General features: G+C 39.9%; 1 protein-coding gene across 1 annotated transcript in view; it reads left to right on the top strand.

Moving 5' to 3' along the window:
• ST8SIA4 (ST8 alpha-N-acetyl-neuraminide alpha-2,8-sialyltransferase 4) overlaps nucleotides 1-24,693 on the top strand; it is a 53,267-nt gene that overhangs the window by 14,966 nt on the left and 13,608 nt on the right. The window contains exon 3 of the mRNA XM_085298758.1: nucleotides 6,211-6,504. Within this exon, the coding sequence (XP_085154884.1) occupies nucleotides 6,211-6,504 (294 nt within the window). The remainder of the gene's footprint in view (nucleotides 1-6,210; nucleotides 6,505-24,693) is intronic.

Raw genomic sequence — 24,693 nt, 5'->3', positions numbered from 1 at the left:
CTGTCTATTCAGGACAAGAATTTGTGTTCTTGATACTAGTTGTGTTTGTTCCTTATGTTTGAGATTAGTTTTAATAGTATAAGTCTTCCAGCAACAAACTAATTCATTTATTGGTTTCTCAGAGCGTATGTGGTTAATATTGTGTGATGGATATTTTTGGCTTTGCTCTACAAGGAGGCATTAATGAAAGAGAACACACTTTTACTGCATTTCTTCGTGGCCTGGATTTCACATTGGTTTCCAAACATTTATTTCAACCTGTAACCCTCAAGTACACAGACTGTAAAAGTATTAACAAGTGTACAGATCTGTAGGGCAATTCTTGCATTATTACTGTATGAAGAATATTCTTTTACTTCTCAGTGTCAAATAAAATGGAATAGAGTAATCACTTTTACTCAGGCAAATTTCTATTGCTTTTATTTAAAATTAATTGAAGATGACGACCAACKATGGCTCATAGATACTGCACCTCGGACATGTGTGTGCATATAYATGAGCTGTGTATCTATGAGTGAGTTAGCATCTCTGCTAGGTCACTCATACTGCATCTCTGTGGAATATCTGAATTCATATTCAAGTGTACTTTTGAGAGCATGATTTCATGACTTTTAGAGAGCTCTACTCTCTAAAAAATGAAGTATGCTGTACATGTGTTTGGGCCATAAATGCTTCATAGCCAACCCAGGTTGATGACTTCAGTCTTTTCTCCTGACATGCAACCCCAGCCCTTGCCTGATGGACCTAAAAAAGACTTTGAGCCGTTATGTCCCATTGCAGTCAGGGGACACAATGGACGGTTTTAAGAGGAGCAGATGGCTCTTTAGTCACTCCGTTTTTTGGTCTGTGTATCTCAGGCACTCTACACACACCCAGATGCCAGGCAATATTTCAGACATGGGCTAATTTTCCACTTTGACTGTGTATGCAATATTTACTTAGTTACCCTGGAGCTCGTTTTGGTGACAGCACCGGGGTGTGCGTGTCCTCCTTGTACTGCTCTCRTCTTACTGCCTGTGGAGTGGGCAGTTTCCTCCACCGGAGCTGGAAAAGGTGACCAGCCTGTTCTCTCTGCCTCCTGCTGCATTGCTTTTGGAGGAGCAAGGGGCTAATGCCTGCCGCTCAGGCTGACCAGAGATACATTCGTGTTTCGTTAATATTAACTATCCTTCTGCAGTTAGGGTCGGTAGGGTGGTATTGCCTATGATAACTACCAATCGCATAGATTATGAACCTTCCCACTTACTTTGGCTTTGTCCTAGCAGCCTCYCCCAACTTTACCAATTTTTTTGTACCATCAGAGCAGTTTCTGAGCACTTCTGCTGTAGAAAGAGTGCTTGGAAGGAGAGGAGCAAAAGCTTCTGACAAAAAAAAAATTACTTACAAAAAACCCCAGCCTGTTAGTTTTAAAGAGTATACTTACAGAGATTTTTTTTTAAAGGGAGAAAACAAAAGAACTAACTAAAACCATCAATCTTTTCAAAATTTATTTTGCTGGGGAAATCCATATTTCATTAGTTGCTCTGTAAACAGTCAATAGCATGGGCTCAGTAGAGAGTGTTTTACAAACCTTCATATAATGTGATGGATCATTCTCAGTGCTTCTATTTACAGCTATTTACTTAACATGCCCGAGTCAATCTTCAGTGCTATATACAACTGTTACTTCCAACCTGTTTGCATGTTCCAGAGTCAAGTCTGCCCTGCAGCCCACTTGCTTTCCGGTTGCCTAAGGTTAAGGCCGCACTGAAGTTTCTTTTAGAAAGAAAGGATATATCTGTAGTGGTAGTCTGTTGCAGAAAATTGTGTTTTGGAGTCAAATTTTAAATAGCTTTATATTTGCAAGGTATCAATAATGCAGCATGTCAGAAAGAGGAAGCTTAGTAAATGACATTTTTAAATATATTCTATATATTTTTATATATATTATATACATTTAAATATTTTTCCTTCTGTATTTGATTTAGTGATGTCAACTTAATAAAAGAAAAGTACAGTTTCACATGCTGTGTGGAAGTTCCTAGGCCCGTAGTGGCAAAGCCATGGTGCTGAACTGCAGCCTCCTAGTCCCTGTTGTGGACGTATTTGGCGTWCTGTGTGCCCTATCCCAAAAGAGCTGGAATTAAAGAGTATAACCAGGGAAGGATATTACAGTGCCTGTTCAAAGTTGTTCAGCTAATGGGTTCCTTAGTTTGATTTAATGACAAATAAGAATATGACTGAAGTTAGATATATGCTTACAGATGTCTCAGAATGTTTTCTTCAAAGAGGCCAAAGAACTGAGAGAAGGTCGTTGCTGCCCACTAGCAAAAAWTTTTTTTTTAAGTTCTAACAATAGTATACGGCTACAGCATAGCATAAAGAAATGTTAGAGATTATAAAAGCTCAGAAAGCTTTTATCTTAGTAMCAAAAGTACCAAAACCTACATGCACTTACTCAAGCGTATATGCCAATATACAATAGCTAGTTTTATAGTTTGAGGTGTGAATAGGTGGGAGCAGAAGGAAGATCTTGGTAGAAGTTACCACTACAGGCTTTAGAAACTGGATGTTTCTGAGAAATGCCAGAATCACAAGTCTCTGAACTGGTTTATAGCTAGGGAAGAATGTCATGAGGTCTGTGATATGCACAGGCAAATGTGAAATAATAACAAGAATGCATTCAGCTTTGATATGTCTTTGTTAATAAGCTCAGTGCTCAATTCTGGGAAGAAACCTTCCATGAAGTAAGAATATGCAGTTGATGATACAAAGTTGCTATATGTCAACAAATATATTCAGGCTTATATGAATACATGTAGATGTTGAATGCAATTGCATATGCGTAGTTTTACTCAAGATGCTTATTATTTTTTTTCCCGAAACTTTGGACAATATGGCTAACTGAGTAATCACTCAGTTGTTCTGTTTGACCCTTGCCATTGTTTTATCTGTGTATCTTCCCCAAAAAATTTTCAAAAGAAAGATACTCTGAAAGATATTCTTCTATAAGACTTTCTAGAACGCCTCTGGAAATAAAACATCATCTGGTTTATCTGGCAGTGCAGGATAAGTGCTCGGGTGGATTGCTAGCACGCAGGCTCTTGCACTGATGGGCAGAAGCTTCAGAAATCACTGCGCCATTTACTCCCTGCTGAAGAATGTGCTAACTTCAATTGGCAGATATTAGCAGATGTTTTGTGTTTGCCAACTTTAGGGATAAGTATAAAGTAAATAGGCAATTTGACATTTTTGGTTTAATGAGCATTGRAATCATTCTTTGAAGGAAGGAACCTCTAGGAAAATGGGAAGTGGCTGTAACCAGGGTAATTATTTTTACAATTTGGCCAACTACAGCTAATATAGTTTTGTTTATTCCCTTAACAGAGCTGGTAGCTGTGTCTTATGGCAGTGCTCTACCACAGTAAAGCACTGGCAGTGCTGAGTGACTTCTTTGAAAACAGAGCCTTTCAACGTGCAGATGAACTTTATTATCACATTATTTCAAACCTGAGTACTGCTAGTAATACATATTTATATGCTTGAATTTTTGAAGGATCAGATGCTAAGAGGTGCTCAGCATTTGGAAAGCAAAATGTCTTACCTGCCTATAATATTATAATCATGTGTCTAACTTGTGACACTAAAGTGTGAAAAATACGACTTAAGATTTTTAATAGCTGTTCGTGGACAACTCCATTGTCACTGAGTGCATTTGGAGTGCTCATTACTCCTAAATTATACTTGAGCAATGTGAAAATGCCACAGGTTAAAAATGTATACTGCTAGGTACCTTATGTGGTAAACATTTATAAATTCATCCTTTGGTGCTAGGTTTCTTACCGATGAGCAGTAATATGCAAGGTGGACAGTCCTTGTATTTAATATGCCTATGGTGATTCTTTTTCAGATTTTAGAGGAAATTACATTTAGATGCTGCTTTCTAACTACATATACTTGTAAACTGAAAAAAGATTCAGGCATTGATACAGATCGGAAGTGGGCTGTGAAAGGACATACAGAATCATGTTAGAACCGTATGGCCCATGTTAATGTACGCACTTTGCATATGGCATACAGCTTTTTAAACACAATAGTTTGCATGAGTAGGTGCTTCTACAAGTTGCACGAAGGGAGCGCAGGATTTGCAGTGCCTGGCCCTGTCTTGTGTATGTAAGCAATTGATGCCACCATCTGCATATACGTGGGATTCTGCTGAAAACTCCTGCTGTGCAGAAATCCTTCTTTACACTGAGAAGTCCGTCTTTAAGAGAGGTATTTACCAAAGCGACAGTAACATGCTGAATTTGTTTGGTTGATTTTAAGTCTGTTCCTTAGATTTTATACAGCACAAGCCTTTTGGCAATTACAGTTTCTAGGTTAATGCGTTAAGTTTTTAAGAAAAAAAATTTAAACCAGTGTTGAAGTTAATGGAAGTTTTGCTTGTGCCCTGGCTGCCACTTCCTGGAAGACAGTACTGTTAGCTGCGGTAGTGCATGCAGGTGSTTTGTGGAACAGAGGTGTAAAGATACTGAAGAGTGTGAATCTGTCTCCTAAGAACGCTTATATCTGCCCACATGGCGCCAGAAACTCAGCAACTTCATCTCTTAGGAATATATAGTATGCTTTATAGTCTTCTGAACGTTTCTTCCCGGAGAAGAGCTGGATTACTTTTCTTTGATAATTACAAAATGAAAATAATAGTCTGAGGAAGTAACATTATCATCCCACACTAGATCATCAGTGGATGTTAACCAGCACTGCCCTGCGGAGCAGAGGAGGATCTGGCTATTACGAGATTCTAGTGCATAAATATAAGTAAAAGGAGAGTTTATTATGTTTGAAAAGATTTGGAGAACAAATAGGATAATATTAGATTAGGATTATAATAACATGCACATCTTTTGCAGGGCCTAGATCTGACATAACTTTGTACCTCCCTTCACCTTGCAGGATAGCTGGGATTGAGAAAACAAGTGCTGGTCTTTGTTGCAGATTTCTTGGGTGACCTTGAGCAAAACACTTAATGTCTCTGAGCTTCGTAGCAACGTTGTGAAGATGCATTCCTTACTGTTTTCAGGATAGSAAACCACAGAGATGCTCAGAACTCTGATCTATATGCCTGTTATGACATTTTATAAAACCTGTTTTTTTTTTTTTGAAAAGGTTATAAAATAGAAATTAGGAAAACACTGATGAAACAAAGAAGCAAACAAGAAATTCCCTGAATTAGCTGATAGCTTGATTTTGGGGTATGTGCATGTTTGTGTTGAATCAACATGGGAAATTTGATTTGTTGTAAAAGTAATTTAAAAATTTAAAAATCATTTACATTCCAGAACTGATTTGCAGTATTACCAACTTTATGACATATGGTTGTGTTAGGAAAGATTCCCTTAATGGCAAAAATGTGGTGCATATTAGAATTTTAAAGAACTATATTCTTTTATCTTGATGTATGATTTTATATATATGTGTACATATTTATATAACTGAGACAAAAACTTTGGTGAAAAAGGCCTGAAATGGCTTTTTACTCAAGCTTAGAAAACAACACAATGTTCCTGCCAATTAAACAAGGTTTAAAAGTGAGAAATGATGGAAAAAAGAAGAAATTGAATACTTTTTTCCAGAAGTTTAATTTCAAAATGCAATGAAAATACTAAATGTCAAAACATCTGGTGAGATGCACTGATAATCTAAAATGCCAAAATCCATTTAACATTGGCTAAAGTTGATTTGTCAATCACATTTAAATACTATATTGTAAAATTAAAAAAAGCAATACGTAAGCTGTGTAAATTATACCTTATTTGACTGGCATGGCTTTAAGAGTTTGAGCTGTTCCCGGGAAATGCTAACAAGCTGAAGATAAATGAGCACTAATGAAAGGTATTAGGTGTTAGAAGGCATCTACTCTCACGCGTAAGTGCTTATCTAGCTGTTGATGCATTGAGTTTGTTAAAGTATGATGACATGATTTTCAAATGTACAGAAAAGTGTCTTTCTCACAGAGTTATTTACATGTAATGTTATTTAAAACTGTCTGAAGAGTGTTCAAGCTAGGTAAAATGCTGTGTGATATCACACCGGTTACCACTGGTATTTTTTTCTCACATAGTATGAAATGGGCTTGCGTGTTCATTTTTCAGCTTTTCTTTCATGCATACATTTTTCTGAGTTAATGTTTCATATTTATTTTCATTTTTCCATTAATTTCTTCCTCTTCAGGTGCAATCTAGCTCCTGTGGTGGAGTATGCTGCAGATGTGGGAGCTAAATCTGATTTTATTACCATGAACCCATCAGTTGTACAAAGAGCGTTTGGAGGCTTTCGGAATGAGAGTGACAGAGAAAAATTTGTGCATAGACTATCCATGCTGAATGACAGTGTCCTTTGGATCCCTGCCTTCATGGTCAAAGGCGGAGAGAAGCATGTGGAGTGGGTTAATGCATTAATCCTTAAGAATAAATTGAAAGTGCGAACCGCCTATCCATCACTGAGACTTATTCATGCTGTCAGAGGGTAAGTGTCTGGAAAAGACTGGTCTGTCCTTGGCACAACGGGACTCGTGTAACTAGGCTTCCTAGCAGACAGAAAGAAGCTCTAGTATACTGTTAAAAGGGGTATGGTATTTCCATTCTTGTAGCAATGGATTGCATTTATGATGAAGTAAATTTGTTGGGTAATAAATGTCGTCCACTCTTTTAGCCTGCTCTAAAGCAAACAACTGGAATGCATTAGTGCTCTAACTTCTTGCTTCCGCTTTTATGTACAAAATGTTTTTATTGCCATTATAATGACAAATTGTTGAGAAAACAGACTGAATTCAGAGGATACGTGGGAGTCTTAGCACAGCAGAGGACAAAGAAAGTGCTATGTGGCTTCCTTTGGGCAAGACTGTGGAGATAAAAAAAATAATAATAATAATAACAGTAATAGATTTAGAAAGCAGAGGGGTTAGGTAACAACTGCGTAAATAATGAGGCGATCTGGCAGATCTGAAAATACTGAGCTCCTTCCCAAAATGTCCAAGGCTTTATAGCATTCTTTCTCATTTTGAATTTGGCCAGATGCTTGGACAATTCAAAAAAGTGATCAGAATCACTGAAGCGTTCATGTCGCCAGTTGTTTTTAAAAAATATCCATCTGTGCTTAGCGAGGAGCCCTTTTTTCAACCCCATAATCAAACATGACTGTTAGATGAAGGCTTTTCATGCTGTTGTCACTCCAAGGCTAGAGTATTTAGGGCTAAAAAACACTCAGAGGATGATGGTGGTGCAGCACGCATTTGTTGGGGAATTACTGCAATGTGAGTGCGTTCAGCTCGTGTTGCTCGATTTGTGCTGTCCTTCTGGGGGGTTGGCGGGATGCTTTGAAGTACTGGCGTTGGCTTGTACGACCATTAATAATTATGATACTTGTCTGAAAAATTGCTTTTTACATCAGCAGAGAGAGGGATTGTTAGAACTGATGCCCGAATATAACAGATGAGAAGAAAATCTAAAAATATGTTACTTTTGAAGATATTAGGGCTTTTGAATATGCTGCCCGCTTTCTGCCATGACCAAAATAGATTAACTGTTGTAATCTTCATGTAATATACTTTGGCAATAATACACTCTGCCCCTTTCAGATTTTATTTTTTTTTTAACTTTGTACTGAGTTGTTCAGTTTGCAGGTAGAAGGTTGTTTTGTTACTCAGTTACACTTTAGTTRCGTTTTGGGCTTTCAATATGTTGAATTTTTCAAGTATTCAAAGTGCCTAAAGCACACAGACGGATGCGATTGCTTTTGTGTATGTATATAAATCAAAAGAAATAAGTTCACTTTCAGTTTAAAAACAGCAGTTCTCATTTCCAGCTGCTAAATCTAGCCAGCGTCGTCTAATGTGAGCGGTAATTCGGGACGCGCAGTCTTTCAGCTGGCCAACTGGAGGTTCCTTCAGGGCGTCTTGTCTTACAGAACGATTTAGCACCTGCCTCGTCTCTCTGAAAGAAAAGCAGCAAAAGCTCTGCCAGCGAAATTGCTGTTTGCTTCTGAAGTATAGATTAACCATTGGAGATTACACCCAGCAATATCATATGAAGCAGCAACGCAGATTTGCTGGGCTGTTGARCCTCTCCTCTAAGCCCGAGGCTTTCTTTAGACTTCAGAGTTGAATCACCTTGTCTTCCCTTTCCTGCTGTTGCAGGAGGTAGCACAGTGTCAGCACGTATCCTGCACTGTTCGTTTTTTGCAATCTCAATAAGAATTCACCAAGAAGTCAAAAATTACAAGTCAAATTTATCCTTAGTCCAGCTCCTGAGTAACAAAAGGYGATGCACAAAGTGCATACAGCTTCATGAGTCAATTTTGGAAATGATATCGATAGAAGTAAAGCACTTGGAACAAATTTTCTTTAAATTTCTTAGAAGGCAGACCTAAAGTATCAGCTCATAATAATGAGGCTTGTAAATTTAGGGAAAGAATATMATCTCTTTACAGATTTAAATATCTTTAAGATATATTTGGTTCGTATTTCAAATGGAATGCAGTGGTAGAGAAATTGGTAAGCAAAAGCTATTCTTAAATTAAAATGTGCCTGAGCTAAAAATTAATATTCCCTACAAATAAATAAAATAACCTGACAAATAAAGTAAAATTTAAAGCTGCATAATCTGTTTACCAGATCAGCCCTTTTGGAAAAGTAAGGCTTGGGAAAGTTTAAGCTTGTCACAACTGCCAACTTCAGTACTGGTTCCAAAACAATGGACTGCTGGTTCTGCTGCCATTTAAAATGGTGTGTGCAAGTTTGCCTACCCATATTTTTAAGGAAAAACTTAAAACTATGTTCTACGTGCAGTTATCTGTTCTGCTCTTTTTTTTTTTTTTTTTTTAATTTTACATCCACTGTAAACTGTCTGATGATTTATGAGCCTGTTAAGAGACATTTTCTAAAAGGAACTCCTCTAAAATTCCCCTTGTTTTGTGAATCTGAGCGTTTTTTTGTATAACATTAATTTTGGAAATTTTCGATTGAGTACAGGGTGCTTGCCAGGGTAAGCCTTCGTGGCCGTGTTAAGTAAACAGGGGTAACCTATTAGAGAAGGGTAATGCTGCAAAACAGGAAGGGTACAGTAAAGCAAATCTGAAGATTGCTGGATGAGAAGAGACAACAGGAAACCTCCCCACAAAGCTGCTTGTAAAAACCTGCAGTAAGACCTGTGCAGAGCATCTGGTCCCCTTCGCAGGGTGGTGGAGCATGCTTGCCTTGCTGTGAGAGTGCAAGGTTTATGCTACATCTTTTGGTGCCTAAACCATAAGAGGAAATAGACTTTGAGATACTGATGAAAGAAAGATAAGGAAAGCTGAATTGCAAAAAGTGTTTTTTGTAGCCTATTTTATTTTACACTTGCGTATGCACTGCATATGCAACCTTTATTTTGTAGAATATCAGCACTGCAATAATTTTCCTATCTTTGCTCTTGAATGTAGCTCAGTGGTTTTCATTAAACATAAGTGTAGAGCACACACATGGGACTGTAGCATTTGCAAGCACTGTCCTGTGTTTGTAATGTCCCCAAACTCCTTTTAACCTCCATACAGCTAAACATTCACTTCTTTTGTTCCACCCCTTTTTTTTGCCTTGATATTTTCAAAGGCCATACAACTTCGCTCTTTATTTGAGTATGCATGTTTTACATTAAATAGTAATTTATATGAAGGTAGTTAGAGCTGTTTTAAATTAGACTTTAACAACAAAAGAATCAGTCAGGAAAGTCGGTATGGCTCTTAYGTTGCTTTTTATGTCTTGAAATCCTTCCAAAGTCATAATAACTGAAACACTGAGATTTTGTTAGACCATGCCAAAGACATAATACCAGGAGGATCTACTGAAGTAGTGTCCTGAACTTGAAAACATATTCTTATGGAGACAAATAAAAGGTGCAGTTTTATGTTTAATAAGTTAAAAGAGGCAATTAAGCTGTTTTGGGAGACAGAGATTTTTATACTGTGGTGATAAGAGGCTCATTGCCTCTTCTGCAACCATGATGCTTTTTCCTTTTGAGGACCACATCATGTCCATGGCATTCTGCCAGGTAAAAGGAGACTCTTATTTGAAATTTAAGCACCTTGTTACATTGTAACTACAAGTCTTCATAACCTAAAATTAAAAACCTCTGTGTTATAGGGCTGAAAACTGCCTAAAAAAGAGGTGATATCTATCCTGAAATGTTTACCATTATAACATGTTTTTGAAAAAAAAAACAAAAACAAACAAAACTTTGTCTTTTGCCAGTGCAAATTTAAATTGATGTCCAGAGTGCTCTGATTAAATGCACCTTGAAACTTTATGAAAAATAGGAAAATGTAGGGTATTGTGAACTAAATGATTTTATAACTAACCTTTATATTTCCATCCTGACATGCTAAATAGTAACAGAGAGATTCAATGGTGATGTGTGCAGGCTGATGACCATAAGGTATGGCAAGAATTGTCCCTCTTGTTTTTCTGTGCACCTCACTGCTAAAGTGTCCAGGCAAATTAGTTTTTTCCTTCATCATTCTTTACAGCATAAGACAAAGACAGGACATTACACTGCTATTCTGATCAAGTCTGGCCGAATTATGTACTGTTTTACATACCAGCGTGGCAGGTCTGCAGCAACTGCATATGGCACTGAAATTCTCCCTCCTAATTTTTCTTTCTCATGTAATGAAAGCAATGAAAAGCCCATAGGGTTTGGGGGTTGCTCTTACTCAGATAGTAGCATGATGACTGTATTCTGAGGACATTTTGAAAACTTTTTTTTTCCCTCCCCCTATCCATTTATGCACTTTTTGGGTCATAAAAAAGGTAATGTGGTGTTCAAAAAAGAGATTGCTTTTCTTCAGATTTCATGCCCTATTAAACTTCTGTGAGTGATGGTTACGTCTTTAAAATCTCAGGGGACTCAAAGTTTTGTGAACACAGATTTTGTAAATACTTTGTAAAGTCCAAGATGATAACTACCTTTTTAACCAGTAGCTTATCTTAAGTTAGATCATTCAGATTTTGACTTAAGTAGGTTTTTGTCCAAGAGATCAGGTGATTTCAACTGATAATCTGTATTTTCAAATTTTCTTTGTACTTTTTGGTCAAAGGGTTTGTAATTTCTTCTCAGAATCTGGGATTCTGAACATGATTTTGGGGCAGTTTGCATGACTCTCTCATGCAGCATTTCTAAAAGCTTTTTTATGGAACTTTTAATGTAATTGTGCACACGTTATTGACAAAATAATTTAGGTAATCAATGCTTAACAGTGTTCAAGATGAACGTAGAACCTGTAAATGAAGAGCTGAATTGATTAAAAGCCTTTCATTGCTCTCTAATGCCACTGGCAGGAAGGTTCATTATAAAGTTATTCTAATGAGCAAACTGCACAGCATTTAAAATAAATGGAATTTAACAACAAATTTCAGAAACCTTGACTTATTAACAGACCTGAGATTTCACACCAAACTTTCATTGGGGTTATTTTTATTAGCAATCTCCAGTGACTGGTAGCCTTCGAGGCGGGGGCAGTGGCCGCGCAGAGAGTCGGGCTCAGCAGTGGGGGCCGGGCTCCCGCCGGAGCCGGGGATCGAAGCCCCGCTCTTGGTTTTTATTCCCAGTGGCGGCAGGAAACCAGCAGGGAGAGCCGGACCGAGAAACGTTTTGGGCTCTTGCAGCGCCCGGGACGGAGGAGGGCTGCTGCRTTAGGCGGAGGCCTCCGTTCCCGCGGGGAGATTTCCCGGGACGTTTGCCGAGGAGGAGTAACCGGCCCCGTGCGATACYGCTGCCGTGTGCCGTCGTATTCGGGCAAGTCTTGTCTCGGGTCTCCTCCTCCAGCTCCGCGAAGCAAAGTTCTCACGCTCGTCTGAACGTGCAGCCGCGTGTTCTTGGCCWTCCCTCCTCCGGGCGCCGTCCCACGAGCCCTCCGTGTGGGACTCCTTCCAGTCTTTTGGGTAAAGAGCAATCACACGGACGTCCCATGGGACTTCCCTGTGCTAAGCTTACTTCCTCCTTGCTACGGCCGGCAAAGGGCAGCAGCAGACCTGATCCTCCGCTAACTGTGGCAGAATCCCCGCTGAAATCCGCGTTCTGCCTGAGTGAAGAGTGTGCTGTGCCTATTTATGGCCCCTTCTCGGGGCAGACTCTTTCTTTTTTCTCTTAGTGAAAGCGAACAGCTGTTGTTTTGAATGGARTGACCTTTTCTACAACTTCAGCACAGCTCCGGTGTCCTTCGCTGYGGGAAGCGCAGGCAGAGTACTTGGAGAAACTCAAACATGCAGAAGTCAAATATTAGCAGCTCTGTGCTAATAAAAAAAAACAATCGCTGGGAGCAATCAATGCTGCAAACACTTCTTTTTGCTAACGCTTTACTTGCTTTTTAGTGCTAAAATATATTCCTTCAGCAAAGGCAGTTTGGACTACATAGATGAATAAATAATCACTGCTGAAACAAAAAAATGAAAATGATGGCCATTCAGCTAAGAATCAAATGTTATATTAAATATAAAATGACTGTATCTTTCCAATCATGTCATAAAAAGTCTTCAAATTATGAAGGAAAAAATTCCACGCTTTTCTCTGCTTTCCAATGGAGTACAATCTTATTTCTCATATATGTGGATGTTAATACAGAAGYTCTGTGCTATCCTACCCTCCTCTCCTGATGTAGCACTTCAGTAGAGCTGGCTGTGTTTGCGAAGTTAGGCAACCAAACAGGATGCCAGTTAGCTTGGATTTCGAGAATTTACGTGTGGTGTCAAGTCTTTAGTCTTTCTTTGGAGCTTTGGTCCCTTGTGAACCGGAGAGGAGGAGGTGCCGCTCGCTCCTTAAGCAGGGAAGTCATCAGAAGCACGGAAAAGAGGATGGCTGGAGGGAGAGTAGTAGGGCAAGAAGGGGGTTTTGGCCATGCCATCAGTGCTGGCGAGGTGGAGGTAAATATCCAAAAGGTGTTAGGGGAAAGAAGGAAATATGGTAGCACAGTCCCTTCTGGAGGCTTGGGGTTGTCTCCTGGGGTTGATGGAGCTGGGCACGGCGGCAGGACTCGCGCCACACGGAGCCTCTCCTCGGGCTCGAAGCCTTTCTTTCCCTTTACGTAACGTCTCCTCTTTTCTTGTGGTGTCTGAAAGATTTAGCAAGGTAGGTCACTTTTTGAGAGGAAGAAGCACTTTTTCAATGGGAGAAAACCTGGCTAAAACTGTGTGTGGGGAGAGGAGAGGGAATTAAACGTGCACTAAACTGTCTGCTTTTTATGCAGCTTATTTTACATAGCCTCAATCCTAATACATTCGGCAAAGTGGGTCATGAAAGGCATGATTTTAGCAGGGCAGCCTTTATTCTTCTTTTTATTTATCTGGTGATAATAGAATTCTTTTTTTTTCTTTCCCTCTTGCTGTGGCAACTGCTTTGTTTCTCATTATCAGAAATAGATATAATTAGAACTTGTAAAACTTACTTTCTTAATGTTAAATTTCAGGCTTCAGCTAGAGGAGAGCAACAGAATCAGTCATGRGAAAAATAGCAAGGAAATTGCTTATTTTCAGAATTTTGCAGCTTAGTTTATCTACCATGAGTGACAGCACTGTGCCTAATGTTAATGACTTAACAAACTAAGCAGGGAATAACACGTAATTTATTCGTACAGTATGTTTTCAGATTTATATTTACATTGACATCTATTTGGCCAGTGTCTTAATATTTTTCAATTGGAGTTTTTTTTTCTTTGTTCTCTTGAATAAAAGCCATTATTTTCAGTGTTTCTGAATAACCATTAAAATGTACAAAATTAATTTGCTCTCACTGGCCGTGTTCTGTTCCTGTAACAAAAACTGTAGCCTTGCAGCCGAGGAGTAGACCAGATGTSGTTTTCATAGACAGTCTTGGAGGAGCAGAGTAGAGAGGACTAGAGTATTTTGAGAATAGTGCTACAAATAGTGGTGTTCATGGGATGGGAAGTAGGTTCTCCAGTTTTGAGATGAGTGAGTTGAGCCATCTTTTGGCCTTGTATGATACATGTGTGTGTGAGGAAGTCCCAGTAGGTTTACTTCTATTTTTATAACGGTGTTTCTAAGTTCAAACTTTTAATAAAAACAATTCTGATATTTTTTTTGTCTGAGAGCGACTGAGGTTGCTCAGAAGACGTATGTAGTTAACTTTTGGTCTTACTGAACTTTTATAGTGAGGAGCAGTTGTGTTGAATATCCAGCCAGTAATAGATTTCTTCAGATCATTAGTTAATTATTGAAGTTCAGTGGAAATCAGGAAACACCTACAGTTCTGAATGCTCTGACTAAGAACGCCTTTCCACCTGAACTTTTCAGCAAAACTGGAGAGCTATTATAATGCCATGTTACAATACATTAAATTGTACTGGTTCTAAATACCAGGTATATATTTGTAATTTTTTTTCCAAATCMCTTCATCTCAGGAAAGAAATAACTACTCCCAGGAAGAAAATTTAAAAAGGCAAATCTTTTTTTCTCTTTTCAAGTCTTTGTTACGTATTTTGAGGAAGAAAACAAAACAAAAGAGAGAAGACAGAAATGGATGTACATACCTGTTATTGTTCCTTTTGTAGTTTTTTAATGCTACGCTTCTGGCTGTCACATTGACTTTAAACAGAGCTAGATCGAGAACAAAAGTGTGAATTATTTTTCTGCATGGGTGACCATGAGATATAAAAAAGATGATGCCGGCGGGCCCTGACAGTTGCTTTTTACTCCCTTTCAAGTCACAGGGTTGTTTATGGAACTGAATAAACAGTAGTGGGTGTCAGTGTGTGAAGAAGCCGCTTGGCTTAGTGTCGTCTGTAGTCTCCCTTTTTAATTCACACGAGTTTCTTCCAGCACGCGTTGAAGGGTTTCTTTAAAGTTGCTGGGTTCCAGTTCAAATGCGGAGAAAGACGTGGGTGCCTCAAGTTAAGACTTGGGCAGGATTTGGGTATTTTGTGTCCCAAGTTAGCAAATGGCGTGGCTAGCGGTTAATTTGCCGCAGCCCGTAGCTAGCGGGGGAAGCGGCCCGTCTCCTCCTGCGCTGGAGTCCAGGGCTCGGCGTGCCCCTCGGCTGGGAAAGCGAGGGAGGCATGTCTGCTCCTTCCTCTTTCCCAGGAAATGCATTTGTTTGAATATTTGCTAGATCAGCCGAGTGTAGGCCTTTCAGAGACCAGGGGAAGCTTGCTAGGCTTTTCCACTTTGCATCAGAGAATTAGAGGCTCAGTGAGTTAGAAAGTGAGAAGAGTAGTGAGCCTGGCTGTGTTTCAGGCACTGCGGGGGTAAAAAGCCCGAGTGGTTTGGTCGATGCTGTAATGCTCACCATTAATTTTAAGCAAATAACGTATTTTGAAAGGAAATGATTCACTTTGACCTGTTTGGAAGGGGGTCTGGGTCGCGCTTCCTCAGCGTTGGAGATGCCCCGTGSCTGGGTTAGATGGTGGGTGCCTGTGGGGAGAGAGGGGGGGCGATTTGAATTTCTCACCTGTCCTCGTTTCCTTCCACGGGCTAGATCAAAGTCTCTGTCTTGCTGTACATCCTGCCTCACGCACCTCTTTCAGGAGCGGCTGGTTTCTGCGAATCCCGTTCTTAGGTGCCCTGCGCTTCCCTTGCCCATGGATAAACAGTCCAGGAGATCAGCACTGCACGTGCATTCAGTCTGTGAGCCTGAGGCCACAGGAAGAATTAAGAATACCAGCTCCCTTTGTAAAATGTAAAAACTGTTACTTTTATTTTTTCAWTTTTTTTTGCAATATTTCTGTACTGAAATCATATTTGATAAACCTCATGAGCACAGTGGAGACAGCCTATTTGCATCTGTCATTCCCTTTTTAGCGGGAGCGAAGAGTCATATTATTTGCATTCTTTGAAGCATGCATTTAGTGAAGTAGTCAAAGAACACTGGCTTAGAGAAAGTTATTGCTAGCACTTGTTTTTCTCTTTAAACTTGGTTGTGTTTTGTTAGCTAGCAGTGGGTTGTGGGGGAATTTCCAACCAGAACGAGCAATCATTTTCTCTTACAACTTGCAAGCAAAGAAGACCTGCAAAAGGATCTGAGGTAAGACCCTACTGAGAGCAAGCGCAGCTACTGGTTTCAGAATATTTTGGAGGCTCATGAGGTGGTTTTTATGTTTTTTTGTTTTTCTATTTCAATCTGAACGTGGGCCCACTCACCGGAGGTGTTGGCAGAGAGGAAGTAGCGGGTGTATCGGAGTCGTACAGAAACAAGCAGGTGGCACAGCTTATGCTTATGTCAAAATCCATAGATTCAGATGAAACATGTAACATGCAGAAGGACTAACAGTGCTGCTGCCTTGAAATAGGCACCATTTCCAGCAGGGTAGTGTTCATTTTGTATTGCTTTTATAATGTAATATTCATCCGTGGGCTTTGGAAAAGTGCATGTTTGGCATGAACTTTCCAAATGAGGCCTTTCATGCCTTTGCTCCTCAAGGGACAGAACAGAAGAGGGTGCAAGGAACAGAAGGTAGACCACAGCAGACAACCTTCAGTGACAGGAATCCTTCAGGAAATAACCTCAGCATTTGCTTTTTCCTTCCTTAATAGAGGTAGCACTCAAACATCACTGAGGAGAAGCTCTGAAGGCAGATGAAGGCTGGTTCCTTCCAAGGAGCCCTTCCTTCAGTGCTGCAGCATCTTCTCCTTTCTAAACAGCGAGGTGGCCCCGGTGTGCCTGATGGCACGCTTCTGGGGGGACTTGGACAGGAGAAGATTTGGAAATCTCCTCTCTGAGGTTGTCCATAGTGAACATCTGTCCTTCCTGCTACCGAAGCCTCTGGGAGTTGCTGTAGAGACGAGGAGGCTCCTCACTACGCAGGGTGATGCAGGAGGGCTGTGGTGGAGCACCAGATTTGCCTGAGACCTTCTGGTTTTAAATCACRAGATTACTGAGCTGTTGTTGCTATTTTGGTATGATGCTCATCCTCCAGCATAGGGGAAAAAGAGAAGAGGAAATGCCTCTATGTAGACGGTGCTTTTTTTTTTCTGTTTTTATTCTTAATTTCTATAAACTTGTTTGTAATATGTAAAACAAGTTCCGGGCATGAAACATCTGGGAAATGTGCCAGTATGTAAACACACTTGATTTCTATGACATTGATGACTTGAAGTTGAATAGCTTGAATTCAAACTGAAGATCTCACTTCAAATTAGTATTAATTACATGGTTGGTACAGCATTGTAGCTTAGTAAAGCCATTGGCATTATACCATGACTTTCAACTTAATATTCATTCATTGAATAAGACAGTTCATTTTTTGCTTAAAGGCTTTAACCAAGAAAGTGACAAATATTCCCTTTCCTTGTGAAAGAATTTTTAAAAATAATTTTACACAGCTTATTTAAAAAAGAGGGGGGAAGTAATCTCCTTACAGTTCACTGAACTGGCTAGCTGCTTTGTTTTGAATGTTATAATTCCTTTCTTCTTTGTTTGATTTACAACAGCAATAGTAATAGTAGAGAGCTGCTCACCTGGACACCTTTATTGAACATTTAAAAGTGGGTGAAGCCCCCCCCCCCCAGTAAGAAAATAAGGCAAGTTTTACAATGGGCGGCACACRTCTCTAATACTCTTTGACAGAAACTGGCTAATCATGACAAAAGCTTATGACCTATTTCTCTATATTCCATTCTGAAATAGTAGAAGAGAGAAGCAGATGTAGGAAGCTGTCAGATTGGCAGCTCTGGGAGGAAAGTGAGCTAAAGATGGGAAACCTCTCTTAAGAAAAAGCGTCCTTTAATCTCGTTGCTTGAAAACCATAGGAATTTCTTTTGAGAAGTCATTGCTTGGGGAATTAGCGGGATCTGGAGCCTTTTGCATAGGTATCATCTATTTGCCTCTGACCTAGTGTAGCAGTGACCTAAAATTGTTTTTTCTCCATCTAGACCATGCCCTTGTGAAAGCAGTTGGTGGGCTTGGCACAGCTCCGTTCCCATCACATTGCTGCTAATTGGCATCCTTGTTGGCGTTGTCTGCAGCGGAGCTAAAGCCTAATAGGATGTGAAAAGTGAGCACCAGTGGCTCTTTAAAGACGTGGGTCCTTTGGCATGGCAGCGTGTGGCCTCCAGTCTGTTGCTGAGGTGTGCTTGGCATATTTATGGGCTTTGTAAGACGATCTCTCTCGCTTCTGCTGAGYGCGGCGTTCAGTTAGCTTGTGATGCAGCAAATTGTTCCTATTCAGTCGTGTTCGTCAACACACGCCTAACGCTAAGCACATGCTTTAGTGCCCTTTTTCTTTTCTTTCCTTCTTTTTTTTTTTTTTTTAACTGTTTAAAGGTTTTATGAAATCTTGATCCTAGAGAACAATTTCTACTTCGTTAATTTACTGGAGTAGTTTATTTTTATTTCTGCACAGCCTGGCTCTTCTGGTTAATGCAGTGACAGCTGTGGGATTTATTACTGTAAAATCAATAGCTTTTATATCTGATTAATCTGCTCTGATTCATTGCATTGATCAAATCTAAGTGTTTGTAATGGATATTCCATATAATAATCTCTAAAAGGGAGRCTAGAAATTGTATTGATTAAATCAAAATAGGTCAGATTTTCCTCTGTGTAACGGACATCGGTCTAACAAATAACATAAYGTTGAACATGTTGTTTTAGTGCATTTATCAGGAGCTGAGATTAGACATTATTGACTTAAGCCTTCAAGGGGAGATGGGCAGAAGCTGAAAGCTGTTTTAAACTGTTTATCAGCCCAATGAGCAATGAGCATCCTGAAGATATGTTCAGGTTCACAGTCTGCAGTTTTCAATATCAGTTCAAGTATCAGTGCAGTTAATAGACTGCTCTGTGGTGCAGGGCATAGTCCTCATCTTGGAGTCCTCTAGGTGAAGTGCCTCCTATTAGAGGGACACCGGATGCTCAAGTGCCACAGCAGAGAGCGGCATGTCCCATAGCTGTGTCTTTTTAAGGCAAATTTAACATTTGATATAAGGTGTTAGAAAACACTCTTGAGAATAGGGGATCTGGGAAGCAAACGTTCTGGGGATCTAATCATTTATTTCATGGTTTTCTGAGGTGACATAGACTAAATTTAATAACTTTGGTAGTTGCTTCTGTTGTTGAGTTCTTACTTCCTTAACATACTGGACATTGCATTTTATTCTAATTTCTCATGTATTTCTTTCTTTTTTTATGGCCATTATAGCATTGACAGTGTTTTGAAAGTTTGGGGGGAGAGCAGTGTCTGTTGTAGAAATACATTTACTTGGCATTAGTGTAAGAACAATCATTCATACCAGTAGGAACCACTAGAACTAATGCTGAAATGTAGTTTAGTAGAAGTTAACTTTAATTACACCAGTCCAGTAACATGCTGATGCAGTTTCAGAGGAAGAAATATTAGTGGATTGTAATTTGCAGTAATGCTTTCAGAAAATATCAAAAATCCTGTGCATTTTTAATGCATATTTTATAGATTTTAACTAGTATACTTGGTTACAAAGCACTTAGCTCTGTCAACCAGTCAGTCTGCTGCACGTTACTAGTATTACTACTTCACTTTTTTTTTTTACTACATCCTCCTGCTTCCCTTACGAGGCTTTGTAGCTGAATTGCCATCTTTGTTCAAACAAAAGCTCTTCCCCTGTTCTTCCTTTGACGTGGCTTCCCAGAGAAGCAATGGCTTGTATGGTTAAGGAGTCCCACCCATGCACTCCTGCTCCTGTATTGTTAAAACCAAATTCCTTTTCCACTCCATTTGCCCATATTTGATGTGGGAAATAGCTTTGCCCAAGGTTAATGAGCATTTTTTCATGCCCTCGCAAATACCGCTCCCCAGAGGTCAGGGCCCCGGGGCACAGTTCAGCCAAGCACCTAAGTTCATGATTACCATGAACCTGCATTAGTTCAAATGAAACTGAAATTCAAAGTTAGGATGGAACATTTTGCTACTTAACGTCTCTGGCAGCTAAGACATCATCTGCAAAATCAGCATCACATAACAGTCATGCAGCAGGAAAATTCTTGTTTTATGAGTTCAAGTCAATCCTGAAGTAGGTCAGCCTGGGTTTATTAGAGGAACTGTCATTATGGTGCAGGATATGGGTCAAATTTGTTTCTTGGCTGTAGTGCCCTTGCTGACTGCAGCCGTTGTGTAGGCTGCTTGAATGACCTTTCTGGGGTAAACTGTAAAATAAAAGCCCTTTGGGGGGAGAAATGTGGGTGGGAAAAAGCAGGCTTCTTATTTAATCCTCTGCATGGTCTCTGCCTGCTCTAACTATCTCAGTGGGGCAGGTGAAATTCAGGGGCTACAGTTTCCTAGTTTGAGTCCCAGCAACTGTATTTCCCAAATGTAATCCAATCTTCAATCCAATCGCCTCCAATCTTCAATGTCTGAAGATCTATCTTGAAGTGTGATTTAGTTCACCAGTTAAAATGGGCTTAGGGGTTTCGACGTAGTCCCTAGCGTGTGTTTCACCACATAGGAAAAGGGCTCAGCTCAGCACTGTTTGCAGTCCCCGCTCTTGGAGCAGCAGGCAGGTCTGGAGTTGCAGGGACCTGCTCGCGTTGAAGTGCCTCAGCAGAACTGTGTGGGCAAAGCAGCACAGCTCCTTTCCCCCGTTACACTTTGCTTGTGACCGGTGAACGTGCTTTAGTATTAACTCGGGTTCTCTGGCCGTGTTGCTGTCTCCAGTCACGAGTGACAGAAGGTTCTTGCTATCATCACTAGCTGTTTCTRTAGGTCTGTAAGACTGAGTGATGCAAGTGCTGTTCCAGGCAGGAARCCAGCTGCCACACTCTGCAAAGCTTTGCTGGGTGTTTTGTCCCCCTCCACCCTGGGTGTAAAGGGAGCGAGGAAGAGAAAGTGCGGCTTTTCGCTGGGACCTGTGGAGCCCAGGAATGGCTGAGGTGAATTCCCTTCTAGCTCGWACACGGACTGGTTGTCCACCAAGCTCCAACCAGGTGTTTCTTTCTGGTTGTGTTGCAGGAAATTGGGAGATACTTGTGTAACAGAGGGCACACTCAGGCTTAAATTCTTTACTTCATTAATGAAAGTGTGTCATGAGAGAAGATTCCMGTTAGATCTCTGGATGAATCCCCAGCCTTACTGAAACACAAGAGAAAACWCCCGTGGTTCCCACTGCACCCTTTGCAGTAACCTTGCTAGGGGTAGCAGTTGGTGCAGGGAGAAAACTGAGGACAGGGAGGAAGAGAAGCAAGTAAAAACCCACTAAATTAGTGCATTTGCAAGTCATGAAAAGGTAATGAATAGGGTCATTTTGAAACTGCACTTAACACGTAGGAAAATCGTTTCTCTTCCATGAATTCATGCTGAAGGAATGAGACAACGGAAGGAGGAGGTCTGTAAAATGATGACAAATAGTTGCTTGGGTTTGGTATCCAACTTGTTGGTTCTGCATTTTTCCTAGTTAATCAAATGCTTTATTTTTGTGCTGTTTTCTCATCATTACTGCTGTACTTTGCTACAGACATCRTGGCATTTATTTAGTATTACCTAAGAATTGACGTGTTTTTTGAGCCATCTGAAGAGATCTCAGATCTTCCATATTAAATCCTCATAAATTTACATACATGCTTTTTGATCATCACTTTTATCCTCAGGATATTTATTGAGTAAGTCTGCTTCATTCTGTTCAAGTGTTGTCTGTCATTTTTAATGGTTTTATTTAAGCCCTTCATGCTTCTGTATGTTTAAGCAGTCCCATGAGGCAAGAGTGAAATATATGAACAAGAGCTTGTGGGKTCAGAGTCTTTTTTAAGTATTGGAAGTGTAAGGAAGAAAGACCGCACTAATGCCAGCAACTTTTAACCAATGTTAATAAAAAGTTAATTTACTTGATGCAGTTCAGTCTATATTAATCAAAAATAGATTGGTTTGAACTTTCAAACTGACACATTGACTTTGATCATCTAAGTGTAAAGATAACCTTTTCATTTATAATGTGTGAGGAGGGAGTAAAACAAGAATAAATTGCTCTAATTTTATTATTTATCACTGTTGGATTCTATTTTAGACCCAAGAAACTGAAGAAATATAAGGTTTTTTGAGCAGGTCAGAATCAATTAACCTGAAGGAAGCATTAACATGTGTTCATAAAATTATGTATTTTGCCCCATTATCTGTATTCCAGGAATATGTTGTTATCAAAATATGGCACAGAAGTAAGGTAAAGTGGAACACCCACTGTGAAAAACATTTGCTTCCACCAGATATGCGGAAGGAACTCATTTRCCAAAAAAGAAAATCTTTTCTACAGAAGAGTCTGCATTAGCTTTGTTATTTTGTAGAATGTATTCAAGATCTATTCTGGAAAGGCCAATGCAGTGTTTCTCTTCTGTGTTCTCTAAATGAGTTGGAAGTGAATTCTTTTGACATGAAAACATTTTTGACTCTTAAGAATTTTGTGTATGAGTTGAGGAAATGACAGTTTTAAGTGAAAGCATGTAGTGTGCTAAAACAAGCGCCAGCTGATGACCTCCGTGGYGCTGAAGCAAAGATAAGTGTTTAGGTGGCCATGCAACAAAAGACAAAGGTATTTCCTTGCAAAGGCTCAATACTTGTTGGCATWAATGAATTTCTAACAGCTTAAATGATTTTTTAAAAATTATTCATGTGTATTATTTGCTATTTGCACTAGTTATGTAAGTAAACAGCCTCTGTTCTCCCTCATCCTCCTGTCATGTGGTGTCACCAAGAATATTTCTAAATACCCAAGCAATAAATAAACGTTTCCCAGATGTTTGGAGGGCAGGAGGGAGACACCAGTCTGAGTGCTTGGAATGGTAGGGACCAGTGACTGGTGATGGACCAGTGCAGAGGTAATGACTTCATACCAAAATGATACCTGCAAGAGGAGCTCTGGTGGCCTGGCCTCAAACAAAAGGTCATTTCTACAGCTTGAAAGTCACACAGTGAAATTGGGAGTGATTGAAGTAACCTCCCAGAAGGTTAAACACTTTGAGGAAGGAGCAGCTGAAAAGGCACTGTGCAAACTAAAACTTTTTTTTTTTTGTGCAAATACTGAGCTGTGAAGCACAGCCTGAGACTAGGATTGTCCCATAGATGTCAGCAAAAGATTYGCTTAGTAAACATAATTTTAAAAGCTCTCATGAATATGACTTATGCTGTGAAGAGAGTAGACTGAGAGAAGCTGCAGCTTCTTACAGTTATTCTCCTTCAGCTCACAGCTCTAGTGGTCATCTATGACTAGCCACATCAGACAGTGAAGAACAAATAAATGATCTAGAGGACCAATGATAAGCAGACATTGGGGAAAGAAAACCTTTTCTACCAAAAATAAAAAAAGAGAACAAAACTAACCTTCGGTAGTGGAAGTTATTAAGGGAGTGCCAAAATGGCCTGGAACCTAGGACCTGAAAATTTCTAGGATAGGTTCTGAGATACACAAAAAAAACTTGTTAAAGAGATTAAAACCCCCAATATTTAAACAGTATAGGATATGTATGTCTTCCAGCCTACTCAGTAAGGCTATGAGAAGGTGGTTATTGTGAAGTGAATACAGAGACCTTGTGGGCATGGTGATCCTCCTGAGAGTAATTAGTGAGAGTAGATGAAGCTTAGTCTGTTAAAAGACTTGTGTTTGCTTGTTAAAAGACAAGCATTGTGTTATAAACAGGGTTAATCTTTAAGTGATCTTCTGTATTTCCAACCTGCTTCTCCAGTCTGGCTCATCTTTATCACAGTATATTTTAAATATCATTGTTATATTGCTTTGATTTGGGTTCTTCACTGTCCTGAAGAAGCAGCTAGTTCCTAAAGGATGTTCCTCTTYGAAGCTGACATTTCATTCGCTGTTGTGTATAAGCACACACAAACTCCCACTCCTATTTCTTGTTTTTCTCTCTTATTTACTTATTTCGATCTTTATAATGGCAACCAAAGTGTGACAATGGGAAGTCAGGCTCTGCTATTGTGCTAACGTCACGTTACAGTTCATCTTTCCTGATGAGCTCCAAAGCTCGCCTCTGTTACCGAGCAAGGGTTGTCACGTTTGCTCATGATCGCCGTTCTTGGCAGTTTTGTAGTCTCTAGGTAGAATCAAAGGACATCGCTTTCATTTAAAAATAGAAAATTCATCTTGGTGTCTCAAACACAGCAGGCCRGTTCTGGTGAGACTCCTCAAGGAAGAGCACACGCATGTTATCGCGGTCTTCAGGAGAAATCCTGGGGACTGTTCCTGCTACCATTTAGGTCAATAAKTAACTGCCACTGGGTGTCTGTAGTTCATGCGTCTACTTTGGATATGGAGTGCAATTTTTAAGTAAATGCGCTGATCATTCTCATTTTTGGTATTGTATGTCATGGAAAGGTCTTAGAAACTGAAAATAAACCGGAGCAGTTTCATAGCACACCAAGTACACTRTGACTGCAAAGAGGCTCTCGCCCCGCAGTACCAGCCAGAAAATACCTGCGGTGTGTGTGGTGTGGCCATCCCCTACTCAGCACCATCCATCTCACCCTGCAGAGCATCTCCCCATGGTCCCCACCACTGGCTGACGTAGGTCCAGTCACTAACTGTGTGTGGAGCAGAAAGCCGGGGAACTTTGGCATCATTTTAAATTCTCTTTTGCCCTGCCCATTCTGTATTTGGGTGGTGGTCCTGTTGCAGAGCACTGTAAGATAGGTGCAATTCTAAAAAGTAATTTCCTGCCTTTTGCTGTAATATCGATTCTGTTGTAAATATAACCCAACCCCAGTTTA

Source organism: Rhea americana, unplaced genomic scaffold (genome assembly GCF_003343005.1).
Source record: "Rhea americana isolate MKP2758 unplaced genomic scaffold, rheAme1 scaffold_141, whole genome shotgun sequence".
NCBI lineage: Eukaryota > Metazoa > Chordata > Aves > Rheiformes > Rheidae > Rhea > Rhea americana.
This window is presented reverse-complemented; position numbering and strand designations above follow the sequence as displayed.